Here is a 14257-nt window from a genome sequence, read left to right as displayed (position 1 = left end):
ACCCATATCATTGCAGCTCCATTTATTTGTTTTGCTATGTTGATATTAATAGCAACTTATCTTTAGAAGAGGCAAGTCACTGAAGGAAGAAAAAAGACATATAAAAACAGGATAATTTTGTTCCACTCCTAGCAATATTTCCCCAGGGTGTTACTGGGAGAGTTTTTGCCTTTTGTCATCAAACGTTTGTAACTTTTTAAAAAGAAGTCCTTTTCTTACTCATCACATTACAAAAGAGACAGGATATAACATTTTCTGACCAGAAAGCCAAAGTTCTTCATCACTCTAAGTGCTGGCCCCAAAGCACGCTATATGCTGTAGTCACTTAACTGGGCACAAAACAGGCAATGCTCTTTATTTGTGTAGTGACACCAACTATCTCTGTATAGAAGGAAGTGAGAAAACAGCCACAGTATAAATCAAGCAGTAGGAAGAACTAGTGCTGTTTATTATCTTCCCCAACACTTGCTTCAGACAACTGCAGGACAATTTGAACATGAACGCACACACGTGCACACACACTCCTTTTGGGGAGTCACAGACCCCTCCGAGAAAAGTGTAAATGTTCTCTCCATGTTGAATACAATTTGGGGGTTTTCTATATACCTCTGGAAGCCCTAAGATTCTCAAAATTCCAAAGCAAAGAACCCCTACCTTAGGGAAACTGATTTCTTTGGATTTCAGTTTGTCTAAGGATTAGACTTTCATTAATCCCAAAGGTCCTTTTGGTTTCTAAAACTCAAGATTATGATTCTGAAAGACCACTATATTAAGCAAATACAGGAATGGTAAGCTGAAATACTATGGTGGCAGTAGAGCACAACACAGACACCACACGGAGAATATGAGTGTCTGTCATATAAAAGGGCTGTGTGATGTGAGGAAAAAGGTGAGGTAAAAAGTAAAACAAGTAAGTAGGTTTATTAAATAATTGATGACATCAAGTAATTTTGGATTTCCTGAAGTTGAACTGAAAAGACTTAGAAATTTTTCCCTTAAAAGGGAAGAGATGTGAAAGTAATTTACAAATAATTCTTTTTTTCTTTCTGGTCTGCCATGAACTCTAGAACTCTAAAAAATTAATTCTGCATCCACAAACAGGCTATTTCCTATCATATACCCGCATTTTATATTTTTAACCTTAGCAAGTCTATAAATAAAATACTGTTGAAATGTAATAAAACAAAAAAAGATATAAATAACAAAAACACCTTCAATACCAAGGTATCAAAAAAAAAAAGAAATTTTAGTTTACTCTCTTAAGAGTGTTTTATAATAAACCAGTATTAATATATGGTATTATTCCCCGAAGAGTGTTAGAACAACAGGCCTGAAGATGTCCTGAGGAAAAAGGGTTGCCTACATGACAAGCGTGGCAAATTCTGTTCCCTAGAGTCACCTGGGTTCCCTCCAAGTGTAAAAGCTAGTGAAGACTCTCAGCAGTCAGTAAAGGCACATATTTAACTTTGTTTAATTAGTGTTTCCCCACTGTGTCTGAATACACAACTCTTGTTTTCATTTAATACCTATTAACATTCTTCACATACCAAACTATTACTATTTGGCTGTACATATTTTGAGAGAGGCTGACATTATATATAGACTATAAAGGCCATTACAATTTATTTTTATGAAAGTTAAGAGTGACTCATTGAATGAGACTTGCTTGTGAACCTCTGAAGCAGAGGGATCCTCAACAAATAAAATCAGAGCTGATAATGCTATTCTAACAGTAATTTACAAGAATGAATAGTGGGAATCAAAAACCATGGTCAGCTCAGAGATGATCACTACTTAAAATGTTGCCAGACCCACTTAAAAAATGGGCTAAACTTTAACAGACACTTCACCAAAAAAGATATACAAATGGCAAATAAGTATATGAAAAGATGCCCTGAGACATGTCATCAGAGAAATGCAAATTAAGCTAACAATGAGATACGAGTACACATCTATTAAAATGGCCAAAATCTGGAACACTGACAACACCAAATGCTGACAAAGATGTGGAGCAACAGGAACTCTCATTCACTGCTGGTGGGAATGCAAAATAGTACAGCCACTTTTGAAGACAGTTTATAAGTTTCTCTTAAAACTAAACATAGTCTTACCATACAATCCAGCAATCATGCTCCTTGGTATTTACCAGAAAGAGCTGGAAACATATGTCCACACAAAAACCTGCAAATGGATGTTTTTAACAGCTTTGTTTATAATTGCCAAAACTTGGAAGAAACTAAGGTGTCCTTCAGTAGGTGAATGAATACATAAACTGTGGTACATCCAGACAATGGAATATTATTCAGCTCTAAAAAAAAAAATGAGCTATCAAGCCATGAAAAGACATGGAGAAATCTAAATGCATATTACTAAGTGAAAGAAGCCAATCTGAAAAGGCTACATACTATACAATTCCAACTCTGTGACATTCTGGAAAAGGCAGAACTATGGAGACAGTCAAAAGACCAATAGCTGCCAGGGGTTAGGAAGAAGAGAGGAGGGATTAATAGGTAGAGCACAGAAGATTTTTAGGGCAGTGAAACTACTCTGTATGATACTATAATGTTGGATACATGTCATTACACATTTATCCAAACCCATGAAATGTACAATGTCAAGAATGAACTACAGACTTTGGGTGATTATGATGGGTCAATGCAGGTTTATCGCTTGCAGCCAAGTGTACTCTGGTGGAGGATGTTGATAACAGGGGAGGCTATGCATGTGTGGGTCAGGGGGTGTATGGGAAATCTCTGTACCTTCCTCTCAGTTTTGCTGTGAATTGAAGAAAACTGCTCTAAAAAGTCAAGTCTATTAAACAACAAAACAAAGAAACCTCTGCTGTCACTGCAACTATCTGTGTGTTGGCATACTTATGGGGAGCCTAACAGCACGGCACGCAGAGTTGCATGGTAGCCAGATTTCTTAGTAGAATTCTGAAAGAGTGTTCAGTAAACTCTACTAAAGCAAAAACTGTAGTTTATTTGTACAAAACTTTCATAATTCTTCATGGTTCACAAACTTCTAGTGGGTTGCCCTGATTTATATTAAAAATGAAAATCTGGATTTGCATGTCATTTGCCTGTAAGCAAAGCAGTTTTGACTCTGTGTTCCCTTCGGAGGCCTGTCCCAGCCCACTGCAGCACGTGCACCATGTTTCTTCAAATTATTGATCCTGGATAGCACCTTGGATTAGTAATCACATGATTAGGCTTTTGATCTCATTTATGCTAAGGGACTGATGTTTGATCTGGAACATGTCAGTGTCATTATATCTTTTTTTTTTTTTAATTTTTTAATTTAATTTATTTATTTTTTGGCTGCGTTGGGTATTCCTTGCTGCACGTGGGCTTTCTCTAGTTGTGGCGAGTTGGGACTACTCTTGGTTGCGGTGCACGGGCTTCTCATTGCGGTGGCTTCTCTTGTTGCGGAGCACGGGCTCTAGGGAGTGCAGGCTCAGTAGTTGTGGCTTGCGAGCTCTAGAGCGCAGGCTCAGTAGTTGTGGCGCATGGGCTTAGTTGCTCTGCAGCATGTGGGATCTTCCCAGACCAGGGCTCAAACCCGTGTCCCCTGCCTTGGCAGGCGGATTCTTAACCACTGCGCCACCAGGGAAGCCCAGTGTCATTATACCTTGCAATAAAATAAGGATTATAATGGTTGTTCCTTAACTACAACTCAGGAATAATGTGATTGATCAAATGACAGCAGTAAGATTTACTGCTGAGAGAAAAGTAAATTCAATAAAGTGTTCTTTTGCTAACCCACACAGAATTAAGGCATAATGTTTAGATAATAATTCTCGGAAAGAAACATGATTACCGGGTGATGCAGTCTTCTGCCCGCTTCTCATTGTTCATCTTGTGATGCACCACAGCAGCCACTGCCAGGGGACCCCCATCCCCACACAGGAAGGTGATGGAATGCTTGGTCAAACAGTTCAGACTTTGCTTTACATAGCCATGTGCCATCTGTAGGTAGGCAGGGTCCCCAAACACATCGTAGAGGTGTAAGTAAAGCACAGCGATACCTGAAAAGCAAAAAGAAAATCATGTACAGATGAGGAAAGAGCAGTTGACTGTATTATTTTGGTGTACTGTCTACTCAGCAGTGTTGATTTTTGATAAGCTATAACAAATACGTAAATTATCTGGAAGTTCAGATGACCTTAGTCTAGACTCCGCTTTATTACTAAGCAGCTCTAAGAACAGTAGGCAGACACTTCCTTGTTCTCAGTTTCCTCATCATTACAACTCTAAATTAAAATAGGAACTCTAAGAACTCTAAACCCAAGTTTAATATTAATCCTTGTTGCACTCTGGCTATTGTGCTGATGTATTCTTTTTGATGGTTCAAATGATAGGTAATCAACCTTTGGTAAATAATCACCTATTTATTTTACAAATAATAATTTACTTAATAATAAACAAGAAATGTTTGTTCTTATGAGTTAAAGAAATTCAAAGGGGCTTCCCTGGTGGCGCAGTGGTTGAGAATCTGCCTGCCAATGCAGGGGACACGGGTTCGAGCCCTGGTCTGGGAAGATCCCACATGCCACGGAGCAACTGGGCCCGTGAGCCACAATTACTGAGCCTGCGCGTCTGGAGCCTGTGCTCCGCAACAAGAGAGGCCGCGATGGTGAGAGGCCCGCGCACCGCGATGAAGAGTGGTCCCCACTTGCTGCAACTAGAGAAAGCCCTCGCACAGAAACGAAGACTCAACACAGTCATAAATAAATAAATAAATAAATAAATAAAAGAACGTGAATTTCTAAAAAAAGCTACTATTTAAAAAAAAAAAAAAAAAGAAATTCAAAGACTAGGGAATGAAAAACTAGATTTTTCTTTATCTAGAAGATCATTTTTTGCATGAGAAGATAGGTAGAGTAACCAAATCCTCTATCCCAGTATTGTTCCAGGCAGGGGATTATAAGAAAACTATTAAGTTATTTGAGATCTAAGAAAATATACTCAGTTTCCCAATTTTTTTTTTTCCACTGTCAGGGACCCAGCCGCTTTAGGAACTATACCAGAAAAGCTGCCAATGCCTTTTGCGTTGGGCTTTACTTGATTTGCTTCTTATCCTACTCTTGAAGCCTGCTATATGTAATTGAGGCCTTGTCTGCATGTCCTCATTCCAAATGCCTGTCACAGTAGATAGAGCCTTTCCTCTGAAGCTGACTAGTCTCAGGGCAGACTCAAAGATGTGGGGCAGGGAGCCTGCCTGCCTGCAGCATTTCCAGAAACTCGTTTCTCCCCTTAAAGTACATTTTCCATCTCATTTACCATTTTTAGAAGACACAGAACCTCTGTTTAAATCTAAATTAACAGAGCCAATCTCTTTATGGATTTCAATGCAGTAAAAATGCAGTTTGCAAAATTACTTTTCACTGTACTGAGGACAATTTTAAATTTAGATAGTTTTCTTATCTTGCATGGGTAATTTCCAAAGCTTTGTGCTATAGACAATTCAATTTCACATGTATATTAAAGCCAAATTTTCATTTTCTGCCAAAGTTAATAACCTTGTCTACTCTTTCAAAGTGACTTGGTGTTAGTTATTCTACAAGCTGCTGATCAGATGTACCAATACTTAAGCTTTGTAGACATAAGTGTACAAAACCTGTACGTGGGTAAGAAAAAAAATTCTCCTTTTCACAAATGATCAACGTCAAGAGCTTCTTCTAGAATTAGGTCCTTAATAGGCTTCATCTCCATCCATACCAGGCATCTGCAGGCAATCCGTTTAAATTGTTACCCTTTCATTTTGCCCTCCTGTTCCCATCACTGCCTGTACTCCCCTAATTAAGTTATGTAGGCACTGAAGCCTGATAATGACATGACTGAGATCTGAGAAAATAAAAAGTGATTAAATACAAGCCCAATGATTGTTTTCCTTTTCAGACCTTTGTCTCTTATTATCAGCAATTCCTCTTGGTCTAAACATTTAACAAACAAAACCCATTAAGGTGTGCAATTTTAAGGTTTGATGCATTTCTCATGAAAAACAGGTAATCATTTCTCAAGTCTCACAATATTTCATTTAGATGAAATTTTTTTTTTTTTTTTTCTTTTTGATCAGAGAATTAGCTTTCCATCACCTCAGGTTCTATTTCTCTCTGTCTTTTCATTCTGGGCCTCTGTGTCTGCATATTTTGATTAAGCAATCTTCTGTAGGTTGTAGTTTACAGTGCCTACCTTCTTCCCTGCTACAAGACACTAAAGGATGAAAAGGGTTTCAAGTGAGGAGTGCTGCTGCCAAACAGAAAAATCCTCCTGGACAACCTTATTACAAATCAGTCTAGGTCAGGAAAATAAGACAAAATGCCTAAGTCAAAGACATTTAATGCCTCATCAATATTTTATACCCCAGGTGGCCTAATTTAATAATAGAAAAAGTGGGGGAATTGCCTGTGACCAAATATCTTGAACTTGATTCTTATGATCTAACCTTGGACAATATTCACGCATATAACAACACCTTTGCATAAATACTGAAGGCTGAGCGATAATTGGCAAGGTGGGAAATAAAAACACAACTTCAAGGGCTCTGCAGGGTAAACTCATCCAGTCCTTATGTGTACTCACAACTCTGGCCTCAGTCCATGCTTTTAAAAACTCTTTTCAAAATGTAATTTTTATCAGAATAAATTTGTCCTTCATGGAAGAAGTCAAACAGTACTATAAGGCTTAATACGCATTTGCAGTCTCCTGCCCCAGTCTATTCCTGTCTCCCAGAAGCAACCACTTTCAATCATTTTATCTATTTCCTCTAGTGTCTGCCTCCATATTTCTAATAATATGCTATGTACTTTCTCTTGATTTTTCTTTATCAGTTATTTTTGATTCACATTCCAATCTGGAAGATATGGATTTAGCTCTTATAACAGACACTGCTAAGTGGTCCCCCCAAATCTATCTCCCTCTTCTCTAAACAATACTGCCCTGGATTTTAGCTAGGCACATGGCGGCCCAGAACAGTCTCCTTTGCAGATGGGTATGGCCATGTGCATGGGTAAGTTCTGACCAATAAGACGTAGTGGGAATAATGGGGGTAAATTCAGAAGATGTTCTTGAAGGGAGGGGACCTGCCATTTCTTCCTTCCTGGCTGGAATGCAGGTGTGATGGTGTAGCTGGAGCAGCCATTTTAGACCATGAAGTGGCAGCTCTGTGATGAGGATGGTAAAGCATCAAGATCAAAGAAGCTTAGAACCCAAAGGACTGTGAAGCTGCCACACACCGATTGCCTTACACAAGACAGAAATTCTGTTGTGTTAAAGCCACTGTTATTTTAGGCACATTCCCCTTATGCTAGTAAGCCTACTCCTAAAGAATACAGCTCTCTTCAAAGCTGGGGAGGTAGGCTGAAGGTAGACCACATAGGGTCTTGTAAACCAGCTCAGGATTTTGGGTTTTATTTGAAAAGCACCATTTAAGAGCATAATTAAATTTGTGTTTTTAAAAGTTCACCGTAATTGAACTGTAAGGTTTGGAAAAGTGTATACAGAACAGTGGATGCAGGCGGAGCAATTTTAGGAGGACAGTTCAGGAGCACAAGCGAGAGACAAGAGTAGCTGCAGTAGAGATGACGTGAGACTGAACTGGAAAGATACTTGTCTTGGAAGGTAAAAGTCAACGGAACCTGGTGGGGAACGACTGAGAAGGAAAAATCAAGATGACTCCCAGATGCCCAACTTGAACAGCTAGATGGGCAATGGTGCCATCCTCTGAGATGGCAAACACCTCTAGGGGAGGGCCAGGTATGGGAGGAAAGATTACAGTTGTATCTATTCATAAACTCATCTCCAAATATGATTCCAGTCCCTAAAGGACATTTAATATAATGAGAAAGAATGTTTCTTACTGGCTTCTAGGATAACAACCATCAAAACTGGTCATGAGGCTCAATACAGAATGATGAACGGAGTTTAAATTTTTTAGTGTTTTTTTTTCTTTAATCACAGAATATGTTACTTAATCAAGAATATTCTTGGGCTTAAATTTGAGCAGCAGATAAAGTGTCCTTCTATACTGTTTGCTAAGAAAAAGGTAGACTAATCAAGATTTGCTTCCTTCTACCCCTTTCACCTCTTCTTCTAGACCAGAAAAGATTGAAATGAGATTTAAAATTGATTGAATTTAATTGTAAAAATATGCTCCAAATTGTTTCAGACTTTAGAATTATTTTGTTAAAAAAATGGAAGACCACCCTACCTTTTATGAATCTGGATGAAGTTTGACATTTTCATTGATATAAAATTTAAGTTAAATATTCTTCTATTTTTTAGCTGGTCCACTCCATGATAATGAGTGTCACTAAGCCATGAAAACTAATGCTTTCTGGTCTTAATTTTACTATCTTGTCAGATTTGCTCATATATATGACTTAAACATTCTGACATATTTAAAAAAGAAGATAATCCACCTGAAGAGAGATATGCTGAGAAATCAGTAAAGCAAAATCGAATCCATTATTTTCCCATTAATTCTCAAGTCATTAAAGGTGACTTTACAATAAATATTTGGGATAATATCCTAATTCTGTTAAGTAATGAGTACTTTCCTTCAGGAACAAGAGATTATTCCTACTCTGGATGATGTCTTACTTTATTTCCCAGAGGGTATAGGAAAGTTGTTATAGGGATATCATCTCTATTTTACATGCAAAACCAGACAAATTTAAGTAATAACAGTAAAGCACCATTTAGAATTAAGCATGTGAAGTCAGTCATTGTTTTAGAAATGGTATGTTAATTCCGTAGTTATTCACAGCCTTGGAAGCTGGCTTGGTGGAGAAGGAACAGACAAGTGGGCAGAGTATCCGCTCTATCCCAGGGGAAAAAAAACGCCATCAGGAAGTAGTTATGGTTGGGGTGTGTACTGAAAGGGGAGCTTCATTTGTGGGAAGCCCGAAACGGAGGAAAGGCAGAGAGTACTCCCAGCACGTGGAATTATCTGAGCGAATCTACGTAGACAAGACTAGAGGGTGACCTGGTTAGTAAGGCTGGACTCCTTGGGGGTTCAAATTATTAAAAACTAGACATAGAAATGTAGATCTGATGTTAACCTACTGTCAGTTTATGTAGAGGAGGAGTATTCAAAAACAGCATTTTTCAAAGATAAATGTGGCTATATGTGTTAGTCCAGGTCCTCTAAGATGGGACTGAATATATAAGACTTTATTAGGGACATATATAACATGAAGAGTACTGCAAGGCACCATACCAGCAATTGCATGCTTTGGCTTGGAAGTGACCTCTTCTGGTCCAGGGGGTCCACCCGGAGCCCCTGGACCAGAAGAGGTGGCCTCATCTAACTACAATGAAGTTGAGAGGTCTAATCCTCCCGGGACCCCAGAAGGAGAGGGACAACCCGATATGGACGAGCACTAGAAGTGCCTAACACGGGGCCTGGCAGGGAGGTGGCAGAAAGAGGGAGCCAAACCTTGGACAGGTCAGGTTTGAGATGTTCATTAGACATCCAAGTGAAGATGTCAAGTAGGCAGCTGGATATATGAGTCTGAGTTCGGGGAAGAGAGGCTGGACAAATGTCCTCCAAAAAATAAAAAAAGAACCTACTTATCTCCTGTGATCTCAGAGGCCGGTAGAAACCCAGATATCTATTACTTTGATCTGATAACTCCTGGAGCCTGTTTGGTTGCTAAGAACTGCAGTGTCCAATGTGACAGACTCTAACCATAAGTATCTATAGAAACTTAAGTTAGTTAAAGGTAAACACATTTAAAATTCAGTTTCTCAGTCACACTAGCCACATTTCAAATGCTTGTTGCTGCATGGACAGCAAAGAAACTATCCATCACAGCAGAATGGTCTAAGGACAGCACTGTTTTGAACACCAGGGACAGATGTCATTCTTTATAAGAAGTTCAGAATGTCTGGCACTGCCTCACAGCTCATCCTACGAATCTCTTGGTTTTGAAATGTTGAAAACTAATTTACTTGAAAGACAAAAACAAATAAAACTTTGCCGTAACAGGAATATGTCCTGGCTTTCAGTATGGAAGCTCTGAACCAGATTTTTTCTGTTCTGTTTCCTTCTGTAGCTACAACTCTGGGAAGGGAGGGTAAACTGTTCAGGGACACTTCTAAATCTGCAGTTTCCTTACTCAGCTCCTTATCTCCAGTAGTGCTATAAATATAGCCAGCTGTTGAGAAGTAATTAATACTAAGCCTTTGGATTTCTGAGGGATCATTAGTCCTATTCATCTTGACCAATCAAGACCTCGATGCATCTCAAATGTCTATGGAGATGATACAAATCTCCACAGATGTATGAAGCTCTCAAAGCACTTCTCTGTAATTCTGCATTTTAGAGATTATTCCTTAACATTATTCACTTATTTTACCACCAGCCTACACTGATGTAAAAACCTTTGCCATGGTACTTCAGATCTGCAAGTTATTTCCTTGTAGGTTAGGTGCTTTTGAAGACTCTCTTCATGTACTCTGGTGGGAAAAATCATGTTCAGATTAACGAGTACTGCTGGAGCCACTAGAGATGTTCAGCTAATGCCCAAGAATAGTTTTGAGTGATACGGAGACAAGAACTTCCTAAAGGCGGGGGCATGGGTTGTTCCAACCTAAGTTTCAAATAAACTGTTCCCTAGTTGAAACTTTAAAGGCTCATCAATTACTTAATTTTTTTTTCCTTTCAGATTAATGGAAATGTAAGAAATGAAAGTTTTCTCTGATTAACCCCATACATCATGATCACCTGCTTTTTAAGCAGGTTGGCACTTTCTAATGTGTTATTCTGTAACTGTCTAAATTTTGTTTGTGTTTTGAGGGTGTGTGTTTCCATTTCTTCAGCTAAACGACAGGGTCTTCAGGGCAGGACTCCCGTTCCTAGTCACTGAAGTCACTCTCCACAAAGCCTGGGTGTAAACACCACACGGACTAGTGCATCCGGTCAGTCTTCAGATGAAAGCCGGGCACACTGCTGCCTTTCCAAATACTCCAGTACTCTTAATACAGGTAATCTGGGGAGGAAACCAATTGTGACTCCACACCCTTAATTTAATAATATTGGCCCAAACAAAGAAGTGGAAATGTAACTCAAAAAAGGCAGATGAGCACTCTGAAGATGCGTCTTCTTTTCTCTGTTATCTATTTCCAGAGCTAAATAGGAAAAGAGGTTAAAATTTAAAAAAAGGAGATATATACTTTCCTCCTTCCTTCCCTCAGTGCCCTGCAGTGTACTGCTTTGTAACTGTCAAATTAGGAAGTGCTCCTAGTCTTTTATTCAGACTACCATAATAGGTGATAACTCCTTCAGCATAGTAGTCATTAAGAAGCACGGGTTCAGGAATCACTGCCTGGGATTGAAGCCTAGCTCTGCCACTTCCCTGCTGTGTGATCTTACCCCACTTACTAAACCTTTCTGTGCCTGAGCATCTTTATCTATAAAATGAAAATAACAGTAGCTACTCCCAGTTACTGTACATCATTCTGATCAGTACAATAGTCCCTAGCACATAGTAACTACTCAATAAATGTCCAAACCCCATTAGACTGTGAATCTCCATGAGTGTTGAATGAGTCACTTCGTCTCATCACTGATGCCTGATCTAAAGGGACAGAAAGTACAGAGGGAACCATATTCTTCCTCTTCCCATTTCCTGCCTCTCTCCTCCCTCACTGGCTCCTCAGATTGGGAAGGATTAGCAAAGTGTTCCCTATACATGTGCCATCTTGAGCTTTCTGGGAGTCTTCCCGCATCAGGCGCTCTCTCTTCTCAATCCTGTTTCTCATGTCATAACCCATTCTTTGGCTGTCCAGATGTTCTTTGAGCCTAGGGAGGTAAATTCAAATTGGGTGCAATAAGAAGGAAGCCCACTTTATGTCCAGGTCTAAACAGTATGCTCTGTATTCTGCTTTACCAGGTGTAAAGTGAACATTCTGAGCCCTGTCTCATTTCTGAGTTCATGCACAATTGCATCAGAGGTTGAAGGGAAAGAGATGTGACTGACTCTTTTACATCCTAAAAGACATGAAATGAGTTGGATTCCCACCCTTTCCCCATTCCACCTAGTTATGTTTGTTATTATTTTTAGTTTGCTTAGATGGTAGCTAGAGTAGTAACAGCAGGCCACTCTCCATTCATTCATTCAGTTGTTCATTCAACAGATATTTATTAAGCACCAACTATGGACCTGGCATTGTATTAACTGCTGAAGTTAATGGAATGAAAATGACAAGACATGGACTCAGTCTCCTGGTGCTGTCCGTAGAAGTCAAATGCTTAGATACGTCTTCCTTCTTTACCTCCTCCTACTTCTTCTGATCTATCTTCAAACATTCTCATCCTGCTCTGTGCTTCACCCAAGCACACTGGTGATATCAAAACCCTCCAGCTGTTTCAAGCTTGTGTCTCAGCCATTTAAGATTACTGACAGCACAGTGATATCAGCACCATATAAAGTGCAGGCACAAAGAAAGCAGGCGACATTCTTGGTGCATTCATCTGTCTAGCAATCACTGTGAAGAGCTCTAATAGACCCGGTGTAGATCCATGCCACTGATGCCTTCTGTTTGTCCTAGCAGTTTAGTGCTTCTCATGAAGGTGAAGGACACTTGGTCAGGGCTCAAATTAGACAATGAAATGCTGGCTCTGATGAAGAGCTACTTATAAGAATATCAAATTGCAAAGAAAAGACACCTGGCCAGTGCAGTTCCTTTCAAACAAGTCTGGTATCTGCAGAAACTAAGACCCACATGCTACAGCTGTAGCTCAGAGGCTATACATTTGGCAGATCAGAGGAACAGCATCTTGAAACACTTTAATAACTTGCACTTAGCGCGTGAGTTAATATTACTCTAGAGATTATGCTGCATATCCTCTCATTTAAAATGTTATCTAATACTTGAAAAGAGGAAATATATGCCAATCTTAGCCTCATTAACTTTGTGAGTTGGTTATAGAAGATTGGGTCATGTCTTCTAGAACTAAAGCCCCTAGAGTCTTGTGTGTATTTTTAAAGTGTGAGCTGATCATCATTTCCCTTGGGAATTATCATAGTTAAGAGTGAGAAAAAATGAAATTAAATGAGGGCTAGCACTTTCCCTCATTCTCTCTTAAAGATACTAGTGAGATCAGCCATCCCCTTGGGTTTACTTAAGTTTCCTACTTTGTTATCTGCGAGGGAAGCAATGTCTCCTACTAAATGCTTACTTCAAACACGAGAATACTTCATCTGCTCATTTAATCCTTTATAACAGCAATTCCTCACCAGTGTTTCATGTTTTCCATTTTATAAAGCACTTTAAAATCTTCTCCACCCTAGAACAGATATACTTCAAACAAAACCCAGGTGGCGGGGGGCATCATGCTCTCTGGTGAGTCCCCAGAGATCCCTGGACACCACCTACCATCACTTAATAGCTGGCCTTTAGATTTGATCTTAAGGGGCTTCCATGCCTGCTATTTTTCTACACTGTCTGCTATATGCACAGGCATAAAGAACCAAATGGCTTCCCTTAGCCCCCAAACTGGGATCACGCAGCAAAGAATTCTTGAAAATCTACCAGGATAGGATTAAGGCTAAAAAAGAACAACTCAGTGCTTACTGCTGGTGTGTGTCATACATCAATATCATGATGCACTGCACTTCAGTGTATTAAATTTTATAAAGGAGGATTTCAGTGAAAAGAACTGAGACTGTTCATTTCAAATATCGCTTATTAACAGTTGCGAGAGCTACTGATTGCTTTCAGACTAGGGGTAATATTTTACTCAAGAAGATCCTCAACATGCCTTTTCAAATACAAGCAATTATGAGGAAAAGCTTCTGTTTTGGCCGAGTTAATTTTCTATCCTGAAACCACACTGAATATATTAATTCAGGATTAGGAAGGGGAAAAACACATTCTATGGAACAATGCTGGAGATTACACTTTTCTAGTTGCCAATGCCCATAAATCTTTCTAGGGTTTCCTCTATGTCCAGTCCCAAACAACTTTTTCCTGTAGACATTTTAATAGTAATTACTGTTGCCTGTCTAACAAGCCATGTTTCCCTCTAGCTTTCTAAATTCCTGTCATGTTTGAGCAGGGCTTATTCTGATTTTTTTTCCTTAAACACTTAAAATTGACTAGTCATTAGCCATTTCTAAAAAGTTCGTACAGCATGAGTATCATCATGTAGGTATCACTCAAATTATTCCATCTTATAGCTTATGTGTAGATCTTCTTCACTTATAAAATGCACGGAGTAAACCAGAACGTAGGAGTGGAGAGTAAAC

General features: G+C 39.2%; 1 protein-coding gene across 5 annotated transcripts in view; it reads right to left on the bottom strand.

Annotated features, from left to right (window-relative positions):
• LANCL1 (LanC like glutathione S-transferase 1) overlaps window positions 1–14257 on the bottom strand; it is a 44176-nt gene that overhangs the window by 15098 nt on the left and 14821 nt on the right. For all 5 annotated transcript variants that reach the window (XM_082396374.1, XM_082396378.1, XM_082396375.1 and 2 more), the window contains one exon: window positions 3820–4027. In XM_082396374.1, the coding sequence (XP_082252500.1) occupies window positions 3820–4027 (208 nt within the window). The remainder of the gene's footprint in view (window positions 1–3819; window positions 4028–14257) is intronic.

Source organism: Balaenoptera borealis (assembly GCF_965194805.1).
Source record: "Balaenoptera borealis genome assembly, chromosome: 6".
NCBI classification, from domain to species: domain Eukaryota; kingdom Metazoa; phylum Chordata; class Mammalia; order Artiodactyla; family Balaenopteridae; genus Balaenoptera; species Balaenoptera borealis.
This window is presented reverse-complemented; position numbering and strand designations above follow the sequence as displayed.